Genomic DNA, 24377 nt, shown 5'->3' on the forward strand with positions numbered 1-24377 from the left:
AAATCTTGCTCCGATAATGTTGCATTGTGCGAGAACACTATTGTCACTGACAGAGAAGCTGTAGTTTGCGTACTATGACGAGAGTTTTAAAAAATGTTGTATCCAACCACGACTGCACTATGTGAGTAAGTGAATGTTGGTTTTACTTAAAACCTTATAAATCGTGTCCAACTCCAATGTTTTTTTTTTTTTTAGTTTGCATTTATTTGCATTTATTGTCGTAGTTAATAAATTACTTTCACAAACACAAACAAGGTTTCTGAAAGAAGATCGTACTGATCTTATCATCAGAACCTTTTACAAGCATGTGTATATAAACAACATCAAAACATAATCAACAAAATAAAACGTAATTAACAATAAAAGTTATAAAGAAAATATAAAATTACAATTAAAAAAACCTGACTACATCATCCATTAAGATAATTAAATACTTTAGTTTATATTTGAAATAGGGAAAAGTGAAATGCATGTCGAAATTGGACAAAACAATTTTATTTCAAAGATAGGGTGCACAATATGCTATACAAAACTGATTAAACTTGGTTCGACAAAAAGGCTCATGTATAAAATTTTTGTTTCTAAGTGTATATTTATTTATTGGTTTCAAACAATAGAAATCTTTAAAAACGGGTAAAGATATGTCATTTTTCCACATATACATAAAGCACAAAACATTAAAAACATTAAGCTCATAAATATTGAGAACTTTCATTTCAATAAAAAGTGGTTTGGAATGAGTATAACATGAGTATATACAACTCCAATGTTCACAGATGCTGCATATTTGTAAGATAATAACCTCACCAAATAACCTCACTCCAGCTAATTTTATTTATAAGTTTGAAAAAAGTATAAATAAAAAGTATTTCCTATGAAATATCAATCAAATTGCTTTAAAAGCAGTTCGAGGACCTAAGATATAGAATTATTTTCAAAAAAAAATGTTAAAAAAGATCTGGTAAACTTATTCAAAAAAATACATTTTTAATTCTGAATAATAATAACTCCGATGAGTTTTTTCTAAGTAGTCTAAGTACTAAGTAGTTATAAGTACTTTTAATTCTTTAAAGGAAGTAATTGTACACTTATTCTTTTAGTTATTTATGTATTAAATTATATATTTTAAATCTTTAAGTATTTAAATTGGAAATTTTAGGGGAAAGATAGGGGGGGGGGAGCGAAAGGGGCAGTTTGTCCTGGGTGGCGATATCCGAGGGGCGCCAAATGATAAGAAGGTTCCAAAAAAAAAAAAATAAGGTTCTTCATCTATAATATAGGGAAATTTTGATAAATAAGGATGCCAATCAGGGTTGTTGTCCTAGGCGGCGTAACAGCTCTCGGCGGCCCTGATTGCATCACCCATATCTTTTTTGAGTCCCGGTCTGTTTTTTAAATTGTTTTTTGCTTCGTTTTTTACGTGAAACTCTAATGTAACTTATTTTATTAAACAGCATAATATATACTATTAAAAAAAATTTACCTACACGGTAAAATAGTGATTGGATACTCTCGATCAAAGGATTGCGTTATCAATTGTAAATCGTGACTTTTTTGTATAAATCTTTACTAGTACTAATTTGAATATATACTCATCATAAAAGGTTATTTCTTTATGGTTGTTAAGGTGCTCTAAGAATTCTTTACGGTCTTATCACAGAGCACAGCGGAAAAGCATTAAACTAGAAAGTTTACGCCTCCTTGCTTGCCAAAATCGGGATTGGATCTCGGACGTCTTGGTTTTGAACCAGAACTCAAATCACTGTGCCACGGCTGCTTTTAATATTTATGTCATTAACTAATTTACTTTTGACTTATTTTTCAAATTTTTTTTTTTTTTTTTTTTTTTACATCTTCGCTTCCAACCAGGCTGCAAGCAACCACTATAAGAGTTGGAAGTTACTGGAAGAGAAAAGACAAAGTTTATAGAAAAAGATAACGATTGACAGATGACTTTGAAGATTGCAAATTATTATATGAATCAGAAAAGCAAGATGAAAGAAGCGAATTCCAAAGAACTGATGTTCGACAAAAAAAACTAGACGAATAAGAGTTTGTGGAGCACTTAAGAATAGACACAGAAAAAGGATGAAAATTAATTGAATGACAAGTAACATGAGAATGAATTTTAGTACATAAGAGATGCTAGCTCTTAAGAGCAGTACCTGTTATAATATTTGTAGAAAAGATTAAGAGAAGCAACATTATGACGATGTGATAATGGTTGGAGATTGGCTGCAAGAGCAGATCCAACTATATTCATAATGCCTTTTTAAACCATATCTAAAAGAGAAAGGGCATCATTGGAAGATCTGCCTTAGATATGGCAACAGTATTCCATACAAGGAAGGATTTGAGATTTACAGAGATAAAAAAAATAGAATCCGGAAAAAGATGCAACCTTAGCAGATGTTAATTTTGCAACAGATTTGATAAAAGGTTTCCAAGAAAGATCGGAATTAAGAGTTAATCCTAAAAGATGAAGGGTAGATGACTCATTGAGTACATTACCGTTCATAAATATAGAAAGATCTAAATTATTGTGATAATGATTGGCTGAAAAAAATTGAGTTTTATCTGAATTAAAGTTCACCAGCCCCATGCTATAGCAGAAGTGAGATCCTTTTCAAGCTCAAATGCCCCCTCCAAGCAATCAGAGAGTGTTGGCTTCTTATAAAGGCAAGAATAAATGGTAGTGTCATCAGCGAACAATGCCACCTTAAATGTAAGAACATCTGAAAGATAGTTAATGTAAATTAAAAACAGTATAGAGCCAAACTTTATCAAAAGCTTTAGAAATGTCAAGAGCGATAGCTTTAACATCTCCACCTCCATCTAATGTACGATAAACCCTATCAGTTATTACTGTTAGCAAATCAGCTGTGAAACGAAAAGATCGAAATCCAAATTGATGATTAGAAAGTAAGTTATTTGATTCAAGATGAGAGATTAAGTTTTTCTAAATTAAAGATTCAAAAACTTATGATAGATAGAAGACTAATAGAAAGAAGACTAATGGGTAGTTAGACGAGTCAGATCGCTCTTCAGAGTTTTTGAAAATAGGGATAACAGATGCGGCTTTCCAGCATGCTGGAAAACAAGACTGTGATAAATACTTGTTAAATAGTTTTGAAAGTATGGATGACAGCTCCGGAGAATACTTCTGCAAGACTACAACAGCTATGTTATGGACCATGAGCTTTAGAAGAGTCTAAGCAGGAAATCACTTTTGATACAAAAGCTAGAGTGATACGAATAACAAGCAATGGATCAACCTGTTTGGCGGCTATGTCAGGTAGAACATACAAGAGAGGTGGATTAACAGATTTGCCCTTATTATTGATACTGTCACGAGAGCCTAATTTTTATTATGAAATATGCAATTTTGTGACCTGAGAATAGCAAGCTTTGGCGTTAGACAAAACCTTTTTAAAATTGTTGTAATAAACAAATGTCTGTTTTCTGGAGAATTGTTTTGCTGGTAGATATGAAAGTAGCGGTTTCGATTGGAAATTACACCAGCACAATGTGAGGAAAACCATGGAGAAAAGTAAGGCTTGACCTGGAATCGTCGAGAGGGAATAAAAAATTCCATACCAGCCTGAATCCACAAAGTTATGTAAGAAGCACATTTTTCGGCAGGAAGACGAAAGATTTCTACCCAAGGGCCATCACGAAAGGGCCATCAAGAAAATCGCGGATAGAGTCCCAGTCATTTTTAAGGTAGTTGTAAGAGGTATGATGATAGGGGGATTCTGATGGTGAAGAAGAATGAGATAGTAGTTTTAGAGAGATCAAACCGTAATCAGAAGCACCTAAGGGTGAATGTGAAGAAACTGAACACTGACTAGGATCAGAAACAAGACATAAGTCGAGTAGAGAAAGTAAATGGTTCAGGTTGTCTGGAAAGCGAGTTGGCAAGTTGACTATTTGAGTTAGAGATTAAGAAAGGCAAAAGTTGAGGGACTTAACGCCAACAGAGTCACTGACACTAGAATCAAGCCATTCAGAATGATGGGCATTAAAGTCACCAACAACAACAATATTGGCTGATGGATAAAGAGAGAGGGCTCGATCAATTTGATCAGAAATAACATAGAAAAGAGTGCAGTCTTGAGATGAAGGAGAGCAATATAGAACAAAGAGAAAGGCGATAGAGAAAAAGTGGTGCAAAACGAAAGCACATAAAAGAATAGTTGGTGGATTCAAACCTAGTTTCCTGACAAATGAGTGAAACCTTACGAATGTAAATGCCCAGGCCAAGCATGTGACTATTGGAGTCTTTACAAATTAAAGGAAGATAACCATCAACATTAGTATCACAGGACGACACAGCTGAACTCAAATTAGTCTCACAAAGAGCATGTAGGTCTGGTGAACTTTGCAAAGATAAGACTCAATAGAAGAAAAGTTATTTTGAAGGCCAAAAATATTAATGAATGATAGGTTTAGAGAATTTAGTGATGATGATGGTTTTTTGTGTTTTATAGTTTTAGGTACTTTAGTAATTTTTGAATTTGTTAAAGAACTTGAATAAAAGTATAGATAGTACTCAGTACACTATTTATTAGCCCAAGCAATTACCTCATTACTATTAATAAACCCTAAGCCGTAACAAACGGCTTCAATTGTGGTTTCGACTATGCACACCAAAAGTACGAACAGGGACACCATCCATGCGCAACATGGCACTGTTAATACTTTGATATTTTTGAGCCGTTGATGGAATCAGCCTTTCTGAGAGCTACCACAGAGTTCGGGAAACCTGACTACCAGCCGGCCTCAGAACCATAAAACTAAGTTTTAGAGCTGTACCCTCATTAGGAGATAATAGAATGAGTTGCCTAATCATAAAAACAGAGACACGGGCAGAACCCATGCATTGAGTCAAGAAGATCAAGCATTCACCATCCTAAACTGGAAACAATGTATTAAAAATACTTCTATGCCAGCCTAATAGATGAAGAAGGGGTGCGAGGCTGGTCAACAGATAGAATCTATTTACCCCTTATAATTATTATTATTACTTACTTGTCTTTTTCTTTGTTATTATTTTAAAATTTAAAAAATGAGTCAAAAAACAATTTGTTTAAAAGTTGCGTAATAGTTATTGTATTTACATCTTTGTAAAGATTTTGTGTCATGTATCAAAAGTTGGTGTAATGTGTGACTCAAAATTTGGCATATAGTTAAATATAACAAGATGTTGTTGAGAAGCAATAATCATTAATCTTAGAAATCGATAAAAGTACTCTTAATCTTTAAACGAGCTCCAATTTTAAATTAAATAATTTCCTTATGGAAGAATTTCGTGTTATTTAAAATGTTGTTTATTAGTAAAAAATCAAACTCTATTTCTAGAAAAGAAACTTTAAGGAGTTTTTCCATTGATATATACATATTAATATAAGAGTGTAATAATACATAAAAATACAAGTGTTAAGGCGCTATCCCCCCTTAAAATTTCAATATTTTCAACAAAAAAAAATCGTTTTTAACTACTTTTACCTGTGTATGATTATAAATTTTTTTTTAAAGTATCAAATTAACCTATAACTATCTTAATTTGTCTATTTAAATAAACTGCCTTAACGTGATATCCCTAGCAACGCCATATCAACGCACTTGTTTAACTGTATACATCCTACATTTTGCCTTTATTCAACCCTAATGTGTGTTATAACTGTTATGTACAAGCTTGAACAGCTTCTTTATGAATTTTTCTAGAATTTTTGTAAAGGCTGCTACATCAAGTACGACAGTTTAAATCAGTTATAGTGTTTTTTTATCAGCTTAGTTTTATTAGTGAAAATGGGAAAAGATTGTCGAGTGAAGCAACGTACACAAACTCACCGTAAAAGGAAAGGATTTATTGGAAATCTTAATAAATCTGTGATCATTGATAGTGTTTCTGATAATGTTAGTATTGAGTTGCCAACAATTAATTTAAATGCTGCTAACAGCACTTGTGTTTTGGAACAAAATAATGAAAACTCACTTAATTTGTCAGCTTCGTCTCGAAAAGTTGTAGACTTAGAAGATACACCTGTTTTGAAACCTTGTATATCTGGTTATCGTATCATTGATGTTGCTGTTTTGGTTTCTGTTTTTAGTTCTTTTCTGTGTCCAGAATGTGGTAGTCCCACACTCTCATTAGGTGAGAGATATAATAAACGACATGGTTTATCTTCCTTGTTATATCTTAAGTGTCAAAAAAAAGATTGCAACTATTTTCTTCAGTTCTACACCTCTATCAATGATAATAATAAAAAAGGATTTGGTATTAATAAGCGAATAATTTATTGCATGCGACTATTGGGCCATGGATATGCAGGCATAAAAAAGTTTTGCACTTTTATGAATTTACCTAAGCTTATGACCAAAAACAACTTTCAAAAACTACTGAAAATAATTGCAACAGCTGTTAAAACTGTAGCAGAACAAACAATGATAAATGCTGCTAATCTTGCGATGGTACATGGCACAAACGAGGATATTCATCGCTGAATGGAGTCTTTTCTGTTATCTCTACTGTTAGTGGCAAAGTGTTAGATGTTGAAGTCATGTCTAGATATTGTAAAGGTTGTAGTATTAATCAAGACCTTCAAAAGTCTAATCCAAATGCTTATGCACAATGGAGAAATTCCTATGTTTGTCAGTATAATTACCAAGGTTCTGCTGATGGTATGGAGCCAGAAGGAGCAAAACGTGTTTTTCAGCATTCTATTGATAATCGCCAGTTAAGATATATTCAATATTTAGGTGATGGCGACAGTAAAAGTTACATGAATGTTAAAAATACATACCCTGATATAGAAGTTGAAAAGCTGGAATGCGTTGGACATTATCAAAAGAGAGTTAGAACACGGCTGCGGAATTTAAAGAAAAGAAAAAAAGGCCTTGGTGGTAAAGGGCGTCTTACAGATGCCACAATCGATCGCTTACAAAATTTTGTTGGAGTTGCAATCAGACAAAATGTAGGTAACCTAAAGGAAATGAAGGCAGGAGTGTTAGCATCGCTATTTCATGTGGCTTCATCGAAAAAAAATAGTTTACATTTTCCACACTGCCCTACTGGTTCAGACAGCTGGTGCAAATACAATGCTAATAAAATAAATAAAACAACAACATATAAGCCAGGACCGGGTTTACCAATGGACGTTATTATGAAAGTGAGATATATATTTGAAGAGTTAAGTAAAGACAGTGAGTTACAAAAATGTTTGCACGGCAAAACACAAAATGCTAATGAATCGTTTAATAAGGATGATTTGGGATCGTATACCAAAACAAACATTTATCTCGCTTACCCAATTAGAAATTGGTGTATATGATGCTGTTGCTTACTTTAATATTGGAGCAATAGCATCATTTGATATTTTTAAAGAACTGAACATGGAACCAGGCTTTCATATGATTGCAGGATGCAAAGTATTAAATAATGAAAGAAAAAGAAATGCTGAATATCGAATAAACCCTGATAATAAGTCAAGACGGCAATTTCTACGTGCCAAAAAGTTGGAAAAAAATGACAAAATAATTGAAAAAGATGGTGACTTGTATGTTCCTGGTGGATTTTGATAATTTGTATTATTTTTTTTACCTATTTTATGAATAAAATATTACTGTATTTAATGTTTTTACTTTAATCGAGTTTTTCTCAGAATAGCAATTTGTGGACGCCGGCCAATATATTTGGAGAACGGTATGATATTTTTTAATGAAATTTTCATGAAGTTTTGTCCATATTATACTCTATGATATGAATGGATTTTATTTAAATTTAAAAAAAAAAGTTTTGGGTCAATAAAATGATAAAAAATTTGACCTTAAACTTCGGTCGTCCTGTTGTGGTGATGAAAAAAAGTTATGAAAAATCTGTTCCACTCATATCATAGACCTGCCTTATAACAACACTATGGTATGGAAAGGTGGAAATGACTCAATTTCTTTGTATTTTGGCCGGCGTAAAGTCATTTTTTGGTCATTTTATGGGTATTTTGTGGTTACCATGGCAACAATATGGATTTTCAAAAAAAAAGTTGGTCCATTATTCTTAATTTAATATAAGCATGTTACCAATAATCATTTTTTGTAAAAATGCTTAGATTTAAAATCAGAGGGGGGTACCCCCTTAATATATATTTTTGGCAAACTTTATTTATAAGTACTAAGAATGTTTTTATTGCTTCTAAATACTTCCTCCCCCTTACCCTTCTTCCTTTCCCCTCAAAAAAAAAAAAAGAAAAAGAAAAAAGAAAAGATATTCATTGTCCCTTTCCATTTTGTAAAAATGTTGATTTTTTTTTAAATTATTGGGACCACCCAGCGGGCACAAGACGTAACGTTAAACGTTTTAAACGTTTGAAAAACGTGTTAATACGTTTTGTTACGTGTTTTAGACGTCTAAAACACGTCTTGTTTCCGCTAGGCAGTTACCTAAGAAAATAACTACGCAATAATTATATAAAAATCTTTGACCAACCTTGTACACAGATTCCAAAATAAATTCACACTTCCATGAATATATCCTTATTTTACAACACAAAACAATAATATACAAAAAATACAAAAGCATAAATGTCAAGTAAAGTTGCTAATGTAACATCCTCTACATATGATAAACTTTAGTTGAATCAAGTTTACTGATTTTACGATCGATACATTTTCATGGGAAAATTGGAGAAAAATTTTCAATGGAAAAATACAAAGTTTGCTTATTTACCCATTTCTGTAATCTACGCATTGTTGAAGTAAAGCATACGCATGATCTAATTGAGATAAACCTTTAACCAAAACACTCCTGAAATACACATATATAATAAACATATAGTATAATGGTTAACCAAAACACTCCTGAAATACACATATATAAGAAACATATAATGGCTGATATTCTTATAAAAAATTTAACTAAAATTTTTTTGCAAACATTAAAAAAAGCACCTTGTACTAGATTCTTTGCAAAATTTAAGAAGGTCTTCAGGCGTCAAAGAACATTTTTTTTTCATAACCTGTAAAAGATGTTTTACTTTTGTGTTCAAATAAAATACAAAAAGATTATTAGGCAGGGGAAAAACTGATAATGATAAAAAAATACCTTTATCATAAAGTTGCTTAAGGATTGCTGTAGATTGGAAATAACTGTATCAGAAGTTGTGCAATCAGTATTCACCAACAAAATGCTAAAAAAAAAAAAACCAAACATTGTAAATTTGACAATCACTTGAATGTAAAAGATTGTGATATGTAATGTAAAAAATTCAAATTAAATAATGAATTAATTCAAAAAATACAAAATGATTTAGAAAATACTTTGTAATTTTATTTAGCAAAAAATCATAAAATTTAAAAAAATAACTTTTTCTAAAACTAATTTATTAAAAAAAAAAAAAATTAATACATAGTGTTTTTCTCTCAAATAAAACATAGATTAAATCAATTTGAGAGAAAAAAAGTTTGAGAAAAAAAAATACAGCAAATAAATAGAGCATCCATTTATAGACTAAAGTTTGTATACAGCGAAATGTTTTAAAGCATTATTAAGAACGTAATATTAATATTAATGACATAATTATGATTCGAATTATCGAATTTTGTAAAAAAAGGACTGCGTCAATTGATTTTTAAAAAATCCGTTTTTTTAAATCATTTTTACTTTAGTATGCACTCTACAAAGTGTTAAAAATAAGTCTCAAAAAAGGACTGTATTGTAGTTTATTTTCAATTAAGCGTTAAAAAAGACTTACTTTCAATTAAGTGTTAAAAAAGGAATATATTGTTATGAATATATTGTAAAAATGTATTGTTATGAATATATTGTTATGAATATATTGTAAAAATGGAATATATTGTTAACGATAAAAATAACATTCCAAAAAATTATTGTATTATTATGATTGCAATTAATCTCATCAATAGAACTTCATGTAATATGGAACTATTTGTAAACAGCCTTCAAATATAAAACCTTTGTTTCAGAAATGCTTTTATCGATCGTAAAAATAATCTACAATTTAAAGTCATTATTTTTAATTTATTTTAACAGAATTATTTTATATTTATTATTTTAATTTTTAATGATTGATTGATATATAGGTCTGTGGTATGAATATAAAACATGTCTTAGGCATATTTTTACCAGTAAAAATATATTTGAATGTGCTAACTTTTAACAGTTCAAGTTTTTTGCACGTAACGCTGATTGCGTAATAAATAGCAAAATTTTTAATTTGATAAAAAAAAAAAAATCAACGTGGAAACATTTCGTAAAAAACAAGTTATTTTTTACGAAATATAAACATTTTTTGGTTAAAAATGTAGAATGCAAATTTCATTATAATAAATAAAATAACAAAAAATAACAATACAATTTTTAATTGATATTTGATATATAATTTTAATTAAAAATTGTATTGATAATATATTTATATATTTTGTAATGTTATTGTTAACGGGAGTTCTTTTTATAATTGACCATGCTAAATTGAGTGTTTACAGTTTTTCTTCTGTATTCCATAGATATTTTGTTTAGAGCATTTATCAAAAAAAAAAATTATTTGGAAAATATTTTTTTTTTTTGTTGATAAATGCTTGTTGTGAACCCATCTAATATTACACCCGCTCTATGTTGAATGTATTTGCCTGATTTAAAAGCAAAACAAAATACAGAATATATATATATATATAACAGAACAAATATGAATAACAAAACTCTCTATTTATAGACACAAAATATAGAACAAGAGCAAAATGATGCAGATAATGCTACATTCCAGTGTACAAAATTAATCGAAAAAATTATTAAAAGTAAAAAGAAGAACACAATAACCAGATTGACATTTTTGTATTAACCAAAATTTTATTTTGTTTCAACTAAAATTGTTCAAAAGGCAACAACAGCATAAAAAATTATTTATCATTGTGTGTCATCAGAATATGACAAAACGGAACTAGTAAAAAAAAAAGTACTCAAATTTTTCTTGTGCCAGAAGAACAGTTTATTGCCTTTTATACCTTTTTTTTTTTAATTTTTTGCTAAAATAAAAGCATTTACACAAAAGTTTTCTAAATTCTTCCACATTTTCACTACATCTGCTTTTATGCAATTCTCTTTTTGTGCTTTATCAAGTGCTAAAGTTTCTAGGTGAGAAAGCAGATCTTTTACAAATTACTTTATGAATTTTTAAACTTATTGACAATATAAAATAATCTCTTCCCCTACTAAAACTTCTGATTAAAAAGTTATACCAAAGCATGTGATATTTGATAAAGTAAATAAAACTTAATGATAACAAAAATAAGTACTTATGAATTGCCATAACAAGACGTAATAAGCATGGAGTGAGAGTGTTTAAACATTCAAGAGCTTCTTTTTGTGAAGGTTTTGGTTCATTTGAATCTAGTTCTTTTAAATATGGACTCGGATAATCTAGACTGTAGAAGATCAATGCACTAAAGATAAAAAAAATTTTAAGATATATATATTTAAAAAAATCATATACATATTGCATAAATAAGCAGGTTGTAATTGTGTACCTAAATCTTTTAACTGTTAACCAAATAGTCTCAAATATTTGCATTACTGTAAGATTTGACGAGAAAAGCAGTTCTTTGCACCTTACAGACCCTTCTTTACACTTGACTGCTAAAAGACCCTAAAAACCAGAACATATATAAAAATATGTATATATATATACATATATATATACACACATATATATACATACATACATATACATATATATATACACACATATATATACATACATATATATACATAAATATATATACATATATATATATATATATATATATATATATATATATATATATATATATATATATATATATATATATATATATATATATATATATATATATATACATATATACATATATACATATATACATATATACATATATACATATATATATATATATATATACACATATATATATATACACATATATATATATACACATATATATATATACACATATATATATATATACATACATACATATACAGCGGTGGCCAAAAATTAAAGACCACTCTTTTTTTTTTCAAAACTTATTTTTAACCTTAGTATAATTTTATTTTGGAATAAGGTATCAAAAAAAGAAAACATTTTTAGAAAGAATTTTTATTGTATTTTATATTTATTATAAAAGAATTTATAATTTTTTTACAAAATAATGTTAAAAAATTAAAAAACTGACTAGTAAAAAATATAAATGGGAAGAAAAATTGGACAAAATTTTAAGACCAGTTTCAAAAATATTTCAAAAAGCAATAAAAAAATAATTTAGAAATGTGTTGTTCCTCCATTTGTTTTCAAGCACTCTTGTACTTGTTCTGGCATTGAATTCATTAAAGTTTTGATTACTTCATCAGGCACATTTTTCAAATGATGAGAGATAGAAGATTTCAAATCTTCCAAATTGTAAAGTTGTTCTTTACCAAGCTTGTGATCAAGCCACGACCATAAATTGTCTATTGAATTCAAGTCTGGACTATTGGCAGGCCATGGAAGCACTTGAATTTTATTAGAATTGAACCAATCGCTAACAACATGCGCTTTATGACACGGCGCATTATCTTGCTGGAAAATAAATCCATCTTGCTACTGCCATAAATCAATGCTTGGAATAAGCGAGTTTTCCAAAATTTCGATGTACCTTTCTTTGTTGAGTCTACCATCGAATAAATGAAAAACGCCAACTCCACAGGCACTCATACAGGCCCAAATGCCTATTGAACCACTGCCTTGTTTTGTTTGTTTCAAAATGCACGATTCATCGAACCGTTCGCTTGGAAGTCTACGCAACATTACGCAACCTTTTCTGTTGTCTACCTCAACGTTCATTTCATCACTAAAGACCACACGGCTCCACTGATCTGTTGACCAATTTTTATGTAGTTTGCACCACTCTTTCCTGGCAAATTTTTGTTTTTTATTTAAGCGTGGTTTTTTTGCAGCAGCACGCCATAAATAATTTAAATTGTGGAGGTCCCTTCGCACAGTTCTAGGGCTTGCTTTCAGACCATTTGACAGTGTCCATTTCGTAGACAAGTCTGTAGATGATGCTTGTCTGTTTTCTTTCATTAATCTCACTAACGAGCGAACATCACGGTCATTTAAAATTTTATTGCGTCCAGTCCTATGACGATCATTAATTGACCGGGTCTCTTTGTATCGTTGATGTTGATTATGTTGATTATGTTAATGCAAGAGTGAGACCTTCCGAGCTTTTCTGCTCTTTGTCTGATGCTATAGCCTTCTTCTTTTAATACAAGAGCCGCGTATCTGTCTTTTTCTTCGATCTTTGCACGCATTTTTGCAATATTTTTATATCCTTATTGCAATTCAAAAAATAAATGTTTATTTGATACCGAAACTCAGGTTTCAACATTTTATTTTATAGCCAACGTAATAAGCAATTAAGACAGTTAAAAAAAATAATGGATTATTATTTTTAGTAAGTGCAAATTAAAGATTTGAAAGTGGTCATTAAATTTTGTCCAATTTATTTAAAGAAGATTTATAAGTACTCATCAGTTTTTTAATGAGTTAAACGCTATTTAATTAGATTAAAAAAATTATACCACTTTAATCCTTATGTTTTAATTAACAAGATATTAAAAAAAAAAAATTTAATATGTCAATTAGAATCTTCTTAATTTTAATTTAAAGATTAAGAAACCAACTAAAAAATGAGTGGTCTTTAATTTTTGGCCACCGCTGTATATATATACATATATATATATATATACATATATATATATACATACATATATATATATTATATATATATACGCATATATATACATACATACATATATATACATACATACATATGTATATATATATATATATATATATATATATATATATATATATATATATATATATATATATATACATATATATACATATATATATATATATACATATATATATATATATACATATATATATATACATACATATATATATATATATATATATATATATATATATATATATATATATATATATATATATATATATATATATATATATATATTAGTGATGAACCTATGAAAAAGGCCGATTGTAGCTAATAATAGAGTTTAATGTATGTATATAAAAATAATATATTAGGTAATTAATTTCCATATTAGGTATGTAATTTGCATATATAAGTTGCGTCTATGCACCAGTAGTGGTTTGGCCAATTAGCTAATGTCTATGCCTCAACAAATGCTAATTAATCTGTATAAATCTGTATAACAATCGACCAATTGATCAGCCATTTATCAGTCAATAGTTAAGCTGATTAATTGGCATTGGCCAATAATTTTTCAAATTAATAATTTTTAAAAAATTGACTGAAAAAATGACTAGAAAAAAAAAAAAGGTCCTTAAAACTATTTCAGGGCCCTTTGATCCAGCACTGCCCCCCAATATAATTTTTGTTCCTACGGGCCTGTATATACATATATTAAACCTTATTAGCCACCATCAACCATTTTCATTGGTACATCACAAACACACACACACACACACACACACACACACACACACACACACACACACACACACACACACACATATATATATTATACGTATTATGTATATTGTGTGTGTGTGTGTGTGTATATAAATATATATATATATATATATATATATATATATATATATATATATATATATATATATATATATATATATATATATATATATATATATATATATATATATATATATATATATATATATACACACAATATACATAATACATATAATATACAATATACATAATACATATAATATACAATATACATAATACATAAGATAACCATTTTACAACAGTTGACATTTAAAATATTTTTGACAAAATAATACTTCAAAGTTTTGACAAAATAATACTACAAAGCATTTTTGACAAAATAATACTTCTTTCATATTTCCATCAGAAATTTCACCCAAACTCTGGATTTCACCATTATGAAAAGGAGAATAAAGTGGTGTGACAGGGTATTCATGTTTGATAATATCATTATATTTCCCAAAAAGCACATGTACAGCAGATAAAGCATTTATGAGCATTTCATCATAACTGAGTAAAAAAAAAAAAACTATAAGAAAACAATATAGCAGGAAACACACACAAAACTTATTATATTACTTTTAGCATTGTTTAGAATTTATAATGATAATGACAATTCATAATGATATGTATATAATTTTTAAGTTTATCTATGAGTTTACTTTAGCCTATGCAAAAATATTATATTAAATATACTTCAGCATTAAAGCTTGAAGATAAATACAAATAGTATATGCAAATAGTGCTTTAAATCAAATGTTTTTATTATTGTTTTACAGCTAAAAAGAAAAAAAAAACTTAATTTAGTTGACCCATCTTGAAGGAAGAGGGTTGTGGTGAAAACTATACCACTATTTAGCTATACACTACTGCATTATTATACTTTTTAAATAAACACACATACTATATTTCTTTATCTTATATGTATTTGAATAAATAACCTAAACATATTTAAATTATCCAAAAGATAATCCAAATAAAAAAAGAAAAATGTCATACTCAGAATGATTTAATAATTCCTCAAATATAAGTAGGCTTTCATTTAGGAGAACTTTTATGGATTCTAAATCCTGAGCTTTTCCTGAAACAAAACAAAAATTAACTTAAATATTGACACAAAAAGAAAACCTTCAGACACATTCACATATATGAACACAGTAGTGTACAATGAAGCTGAACACAGTAGTGTACAATGAAGCGTTACAACCAATAAGCTTGTAAGGAAAACTATTGAGGAAAAAAAATTTAAAAATTATAATACTAACTAAATTAAGAAGATTTAGAAAATAATAATAAACATTAATAAAAAAGATTATCAAGTTTTATATATAAAACACACACATGTGTGTGTGTGAATGCAGCTACACTGACTAAGGGTTTGGGGCAGCAACTTTTTTTTATTATTGTTTGTTTACTATTTTTTAATTAATTGCCAGAAGGATGACTGAAAGTAATCACTTAAGAAGGATGACTGAAAGTAATCACTTAAGAAGGATGACTGAAAGTAATCACTTAAGAAGGATGACTGAAAGTAATCACTTAGCTAATGTTGGTCACCAACTTTTATAAAACTTTTTGCATTCATTTTTTAGATAGTTTAGTTATTTTTCCACATGTAATAATGGTAAACTACAAAAAGTTTTCACTAACCAAAAAAACTATTGTGAACTAATAAAAACATTGACTAATGTAATTAGTGTTCTTTTTTACATGATATTTTCAAATAATTGTTTATTGACTTTTATTTATCATAGGATTAAAATTTTTTTTGTGCACAATTGCCACAAGTAATTTGTTTACAGTGTAATCAACTAAATCTTTTATGGAAACTAGTATTTAGTTTGTAAAAAATGCAAAATTATTTATTATGAACAAAAGCCTAATAAAATCTAAAGTATTTCATTTATTTTCAAGCTTATTTCTAAATTATTTTCAAGTTGTATTTCATTTCTTATAGTTTCTGTATATGACATTTCTACTTTCAAATTAGAATTTTGACACCAATTATAAAACAAAAAATTCATTATTATTGGAATAACAGAAACTAAACTGAAAAATGATTTACCACCACCAAAAATTCCAACTTATCTTAATGGTTATAACATACTCTAAATTAAATTTCCATTAGAGGGGCTTTATTTCACACATTTGATAAACTAATATATAAATTAAGAAACAATATGTAAAAACCCCACAATTTAGATCCAGTGTTTGCGGAAATGATTTTTCTTAAAATATTGAATATCATAGTAAGCTAAGGAGTTACCAATTTTTTTGTGGTTTTTGACCAATTTGGGTCAAAAACCACAAAAAAATTGGCAAGCTAGAGCTAACTCTAGTAAGAACCTATCTGCAACAATTGCCACAAGGCTACTTGTCCTGCATTATAGCATGCCCATACATACAGGAGTGGGTAGCCAACAAGCAAAAATCATCAACCTACCAGCTCCTACACCAAATCTAAAATATTATCTCTAGCAATACACCCGATAACAAACCTCTGATATATGTAACTGGTAATTTAAACAGTGCCAACACTAAAAATTTAACCAACGCACATAGTCTTCACCAATTGAATAACCAACCAACTAGACAAAATCATGTTTTAGATAATAATAACTATGAACACTCCAAATACAGTATACAAATGCATAAATCTTCCAATGCTTGGGAAGTCAGATCACAATATAGTCCACGCTTTGCCATCAAATTCATTCTATTGCAAGTCTAAACCAGCACCATATTAGCAACATATGGGTCCAGTAACATTGCAGAAACTGCAGAAGCTCTGAGACAAACAAATTGGAAAAAAATGATCCCAAGTCCATTATTAAACTTTTCCCAAGACAATGGACAGATAGCATTTGACTTATTCTACTAACACTTGACTTATTCAACCAATGTTTGACTTATTCTACCAACACATTATTCAGATAAAAAATTATCACCAACCACTAAAAACAACAAAAATTGTCAATGATAAACCATGGATGACAGCTGATATTAGGAAACTAATCCGAATGTGACAAAAACAGTACCACAGTAGCGATCTTGAGAAATGGAAAACAACATGCAAAATTATAAACTCAAAAATATGGTCCCACAAAAAAAAATTCTTTAGTGGCCTCACTAACAGAACCAGCACCTGGTGGAACAAAATAAATAAAATCAAAAAAGCTTCAAAAACCCAATCCATTGATACAGATTTAGAAAAGCAATTAAACAAAGGTTTTTACAGTGTCTGGAATGGTTCAAAGCAACCGGATATATCTCGCTCTATAACTAAATCAAACCACCAAAATGTACCCTTACTTTTACTACAGACATCATTTCAAATCTTTTAAAAAACTTAAAGCAAGGATCACCTGAACCCAACCAGATCTTCCTAAAACTACTTAAATGCATTTGTCTTGAAATCTCTGATATTCTAAGTCTTCTGTTTAACCAGTGTTTGTTTCACTCATTAACGCCTTATCAATGGAAACTTGCAAACATAATACCTATTGCCAAATTACAAACCCAAGAAACTGGTCAGACTTCAGTCTGATCTCTCTCACATCCCATCTCTGCAAGACATTAGAAAGAGTTGTCGCCAAATATAAATTTGGCGGTGGATAATAATATCCACCGCCAAATTTATGTATGGTGGATAATAATATCCACCATACTCACACCATTTTAGAAAACAACAAACAATATGGATTCCTACCAGGTAAAAGCACCATGGATGCAATCAGATGTGTCATAGAAGACTGGAAACTTGCTAAAGACAAAAAGAAAAATTTAATTGCAATATTCCTTGACTTTGCTAAAGCCTTTGACATAGTTGATCACCAGCTTCTTCTTACCAAATTATCAATATACCTCCCTAAATGTACCTACAGACCAGATATCAGCAAATTTATACTGATGACATAGCAACAGAATGGCGACCTGTGGAAGCTGGAGTCATCCAAGGCAGTGCACACGGAACTGTTCTCTTTATACTCTTCACACTTGATATAAACGATATATTTGACTGCAATACTGAACTATACAAATTTGCTGATGACATCCTTGCATACATTGTTGGAGACCTAGCCCACTCAACCCTACCACAAGAAATTTGGGACAAAGTTAACAACTCGTGCATCAAAAACAAAATGTTATTAAACATAACAAAATCATGAGCATACCTAGTCACAAACCTGACACATGCCCACGATTAATTGTTTCCAAAACTCCCAATCTCTCAAATATGTAACATCATATAAATACCTAGGATTGGATTTAAATATAAAAACAAACACCAACCAACAATGGCAGCGCACCAAGCCCAAATTTTGCCTCAGATTAGTACCTAATTAGAAGTCTAAAAAAAGTAGGCTTTCATAGCGAAATACTAGTAACAATATACCGAAACATTAACTTAGTCAATTGATCTATAGTGCACTGTTACTGTGTACAAGCAGTATAAAAAAAAAGCACGAAATACAGCAAATACATCTAAAAACGCTAAAATCTATAAGCATTAGTCTAGAAATTGTGAGAACAAAATATAACATCAAAAACACTGATACATACATTGACAATATATGTATAAAAATCCTAAAACAAATTCTACGAAACCCAAATCATGTGCTACATGTAAAGACAAAAAATAATTCTAAAATAACAAGAAGACAAAATATGAACTTCGGATTCAAGATAGCCACTGCAAATACGACAAACAAAAATAGTTTTACCCAATGAACATTGCGTCCTATAAGAGATGGGAAGCATAACTTGTACACTAGTTAATCAAAGCAACTACAAACTTAACTACCATAATATGTGTGTGTGTATATATATATGTGTATATATATATATATATATATATATATATATATATATATATATATATATATATATATATATATATATATATATATATATATATATATATATATATATATATATATATATATATGTATGTATGTATGTAAAAATTCTGTAATTTCTAAATTTTTAGACTATTGAATTTAAATAAAGATCTATATAATAAAAAAAGCTGTGAATTCACCACTAAATATTGATATTTATGAATCAATTCACATTTATATTATTTTTCAAAAGCTTCCTGCTATAAAGAATAAATCTTTTCAATGGAAATTAGGGCTGGGATTATATAAAAGCAAACTTAACTTGATCTCGGTTTAAATGTCATTGCTTCAAATAACACTCTTTAAACTTTATCTATAAATATTTAAATGTCACTGCTTCAAATTATATTCTTATTGTTAAATTTGATGAAAGTATTTAATCAATGAAAGATGATTTTTTAAATTTTTTATTTTGTTAAGGATGATTTATTTGGTTAAGTTGGGAACGGTTTAGTTGTTTGTATTTTATTTGTATGTTGTATTTTTAATTAAATAATATAAGCAAGTAATATAAGATATGCAAATAACAAACTAAAAAAGAACTAGAAACTCCATAAGCAATTAAGAAAACATAAACATTTTAAATTTAAAAATACTACATAATAAACCTTCTAAAGTTTGAAACATTTCCTTAAGATTAGTTACGCTTTTTTCTAATGATCGTTTGAGTATCATACCAAAAACAGCAATCCAATGTCTACAAAACCAAAAAACCAGGTTTAAAATCCTAATCAAATTAAAAATACACTGCAAAATTTATGTTACCTTTCCAAAAGTATAAATAAGTCATTTAATGTCCAAGGAGGCTGAATTTTGACAATTTTCAACCTAATAAAACCAAAATTCATAAAAATCATAATTCTATTGACTAAATGACAAAATAATGTATGAATGATAGAAAATACAATCAATACCTTAACAAGAATCTAAATACTGCAAATAACAAGCCACAAATGGTGCTTTGTTTTAAAAACTAAACACTAGTTAAATCTAATGAAAAAAAGTGATAAATGAATCTATTTACCACAAATCGTCACCATATGCTGCTTTCATTTCAGTTTCAACAACTCTTGCAAGTGCTTCACGTAAAATGCACTGAAGTTCACATGATATTTCATCGGCCTTGAAATTAATTACAAAATATAAAAATATAATCAAGCAAAAAAAAAAAAAAAGTAATTCTGTTAAAAAAAAATAGTTAAGATTTAAAATTGTGCAAAATTTTTACCTTAGATATATAGTACAAATTTAATTATTTAAAAAATTGTGTGAATTAAAAATAAAAATATTTATTTAACAATTAAAGAGGTAAAATTACCTGTTTTTTTTTTCTGGTCACTATTTCTTGTATTTTACGTTGTTCATAAAACTCTGAAACAATATGTTGATTTTTTTTGAAGAAAATGAAAGACAAAATATCTCAAAATATAAATTAGAAATCAGCATTTAATATTAGAGGATTGTTTTTTGTATTTAAAAAAGTAAATAAAAAACACCTTTATAATTCTCTTTTTTTACAACTATTGTACCGAATAAACTTCTAAGACCAGGCATTATGCTCTATTAAAAAAGACTATTATTATTATTATTTTTATTACTATTACTATTATCTAAAAATACCTTAACAGAATATTTTATCAGTTATAATCCAAGTCATTGATAATCAGGTCTTATATATAAATTGAATGTTAAAATAAAACTAATAAAAATGATTGTTTTCAAAAGTTATTAGGAATTTTTGTCTTAAGTTGGCTTGTTTTGCTTAGTTTCGCTTTAAGTTGTAGTAAAAACTAGTAAAAAGTAAAAAACTATTTCATACTGATTCCAGTTTGATTTGATTCAAAAATACTTATACCTGCTGGGAAAATGATTTGATGCCCATTGTCATTGCCTTGTTACACAAGTTTCTGTCATTAGAAAGCATAACTGTATGACTTTGATTAGCTGGAAAAAAAGTTGAGCTTAATTTATTTCAATTTTTATATATAAATTTGTATTTTAAATTACAAATCCAATATAAAATAAATATATTTTTATATACATACAAATCTTTTATAACTATTTAAATTTCCATTTTAAAAAATTACTCATTAGAATGTGGCAAATATACACTTGCGTCTCAGAGACATTCTGTAACTGCTCTTGTGAAGAAAGCTTATCATCTGTATTTTGGCTGCAAAATTGGTGACCAAGACAAGGAATGGGCGCCTCACGTTTATCCATCAGTACCTGTTGCAGGCCTTGTTAAGAAGCGTTACGCAGCTCGCATTTTGCTTGTGAAAAGGCGATTTGCCTACGCGTTCAGCAGTTTTGCGCTACGCAAAAATTTATATCTTTTAGAATATTTAAATTATCTTTTAATTGTCGTTAACATGACGTAACGTAACGTTTATTCAGAAAAAATAAAGTAGTAAGTAAAAGCATTTAACTGCAATTGTAAACTAATAGATTTTTTGTTAAAGAGTTTGTTTCATAATTTTTTGTTGTTGTTGTTAAAAATTAGTTAAAAAAAGTAAAGTGTTTTTAAGTTTTATCTTAAGGAATTAAATATATAAATTCCTTTTTAAATATAAAAACAAACAAACATTATTTTACGTTTCATGAAAAAAATATTTTTTTTTAAAATAAAATTCAGTTCATATTTAAAAAAAAATAATAAAAATGATTTTTTAAATAAGAACTTAGATTTTATTTGTAACTTTTGTTGTAGTGAGAAAAAAACAAACTGTTTGAATGATTTTTAACGCGTTAATAAAATAACTTTAATTACAAGATTTCGCTGCGTAGCGTTTTCGCTAGGCCTGCTGTTGGCTACGCGGTACAGATGAAAGAAACATATGAGAATATGGAACTGTTGCTCAAGCACTTCAAGTATAGCAGTTACAACTGGAATATCTGTGGAGATCTGAAAGTTGTTGCTCTGTTACTGGGACTGCAGCTTACAACTGGAATATCTGTGGAGATCTGAAAGTCGTTGCTCTGTTACTAAGACTGCAGCTTGGAATATCTGTGGAGATATTCCAGTTGTAACTGCTATACTTGATGTGTCGAGCCAGCAAAGATATGTTTGCCTCCTCTACACATAAAACTTGGATTCATGAATGATTTTGTGAAAGCACTGAACAAGGAAGGTGAAGATTTTCGCTATTTAAGACAGATGTTTCCAAGAATAAGTGATGTGAAGATCAAAGAAGGCATTTTTGTTAGTCCCCAGATCAGACATGTTGTGACAAGCGGTTTGAAGAGCTGTTAGTTGGCCAGGAAAAAAATGCCTGGAAAGCCTTTAAAGAAGTTGTTGACAATTTCCTGGGCAATTACAGAGCGCCAAACTACGTTGAAGTCGTAGACAAACTTATCCGCGCATACCAGAAAATGAAGTGCAACATGTCACTCAAGGTTCATTTCCTTCACTCGCACTTGGACTTCTTCCCCATGAATCTCGGTGCTGTCAGTGACAAACACGGTGAGCGGTTTTACCAGGACATTGCTACAATGGAGAAACGATACCAGGACAACTGGAATCCGTCAATGCTTGCTGACTACTGTTGGACACTGCAACGTGATGCCCCAGAAGTTGAATACAAAAGAAAATCAGGAGCAAAACATTTTTAATTCTGTTGAACTAATGGCTCATGCGGAAAATAAACGTGATTAAATAGGTAAACATATAAATGTTTATTTCTTAGAGTTCTTACGTGATGCAGTAAAACAAAAACTATATTTGTGCATGCCCTATAGGTACCTGTCACAATCAACTAAAACTTTTCAGGAAGCAAGATTTTTTTAAAAATTTGTTGTGCAGTGTAATTAGAATATAACAGGAAGTTAAAATTAAATTTATGGAACTTTTTTTTTGGAATGTATTAATCTACTTCATAAAAACATTATGTTCTAAAAACATTTGAACTGTGGATATTAACGTTTTGTTATAAAAAATATTTTAACACAATGTGTTAATAGAAAAATAACTTTATTAAAAATACTTTTTAGGGCCACTTATTCATCCCATTATCTTTTTAAGTAATCATTGGCTTCCAAAAGCCCTAAAAATCATAGATTACTTGAATATTAAGTTTAAAAAAAAATTTAAAAAAAGGAATAAAAGCATCACCTCTATTCAAATAGTATCAGATAAGATAAGGAATTATTTATAACAAAACATTTTTTTTTTACTTTTACTAAACACCTTGTTTCTTTAAAGCAAGAGCACAGTGAATGATACTGTCATCATTGGTCAATTCAGTAAAACCTTCAATGGCCAAACCAGCCTAAGAATAATGTTGTTAAATTAAATTAATATAAACTAATGTTGTTAGGACTAGATAAATTAATATAAATTAATGTTGATGGGATTATAATTTTCAGTTAAAAATGGTCTACATCTATTATTAAATAAAAAATGTTCTATATGATATATTATTCTCAAAAACTAAAAGCATACCTCTATAACAGATTCACCTTTCACGCGAGGGTGTTCTCCTTCGAAACATTTGTTTAAAAAATTAATTGCTTGCCTTGCCAATATATTTAGCTTTGTTTTTTGTACCTAAAGAGTTTGCTAAAACATTAAAATCCATAAATTTTATATCAAAAACTAAATATAATCATAAAGCTCAAAAACCCAGATGTTATGATTGGTATATAAAAACATCTAGTGAGACTGAAAAGGTTATGCAATGTTTTTATTACTACTAAAATATAGGTTTAAAAATATTAGTTATCAGTATACAAGATTGTTCGTACAAACCTCAGCATCAGCATTTTCTTCTGTGTGAGTTCTGTTAACAGCATCCTGTTTAAAAACATTTAGCAATAAAAAATTTGTAAACAACCTTGACTTAAATAAATATATTAAATCATACCAGGACTTTATCTAACAGT

The 24377-nt window shown here is 28.8% G+C and overlaps 1 protein-coding gene across 1 annotated transcript in view; it reads right to left on the reverse strand.

Annotated features, from left to right (window-relative positions):
- Positions 1–8459: 8459 nt before the first annotated feature.
- The window catches only part of LOC101238772 (transcriptional protein SWT1), a 33795-nt gene continuing 17877 nt past the window's right edge, over positions 8460–24377 (reverse strand). Inside the window, exons 7-22 of the mRNA XM_065791147.1 lie at positions 24244–24288; positions 23938–24042; positions 23683–23764; positions 21352–21440; positions 20993–21056; positions 20815–20867; positions 20521–20618; positions 20262–20324; positions 20105–20193; positions 15595–15676; positions 14943–15105; positions 11539–11657; positions 11308–11454; positions 9101–9185; positions 8947–9014; positions 8460–8803 (exon numbers count right to left, since the gene is read on the reverse strand). Coding sequence (XP_065647219.1) covers positions 8722–8803; positions 8947–9014; positions 9101–9185; positions 11308–11454; positions 11539–11657; positions 14943–15105; positions 15595–15676; positions 20105–20193; positions 20262–20324; positions 20521–20618; positions 20815–20867; positions 20993–21056; positions 21352–21440; positions 23683–23764; positions 23938–24042; positions 24244–24288 — 1434 coding nt within the window. The 3' untranslated portion in view covers positions 8460–8721. The remainder of the gene's footprint in view (positions 8804–8946; positions 9015–9100; positions 9186–11307; positions 11455–11538; positions 11658–14942; positions 15106–15594; positions 15677–20104; positions 20194–20261; positions 20325–20520; positions 20619–20814; positions 20868–20992; positions 21057–21351; positions 21441–23682; positions 23765–23937; positions 24043–24243; positions 24289–24377) is intronic.

This window comes from Hydra vulgaris, chromosome 02, assembly GCF_038396675.1.
Source record: "Hydra vulgaris chromosome 02, alternate assembly HydraT2T_AEP".
NCBI classification, from domain to species: domain Eukaryota; kingdom Metazoa; phylum Cnidaria; class Hydrozoa; order Anthoathecata; family Hydridae; genus Hydra; species Hydra vulgaris.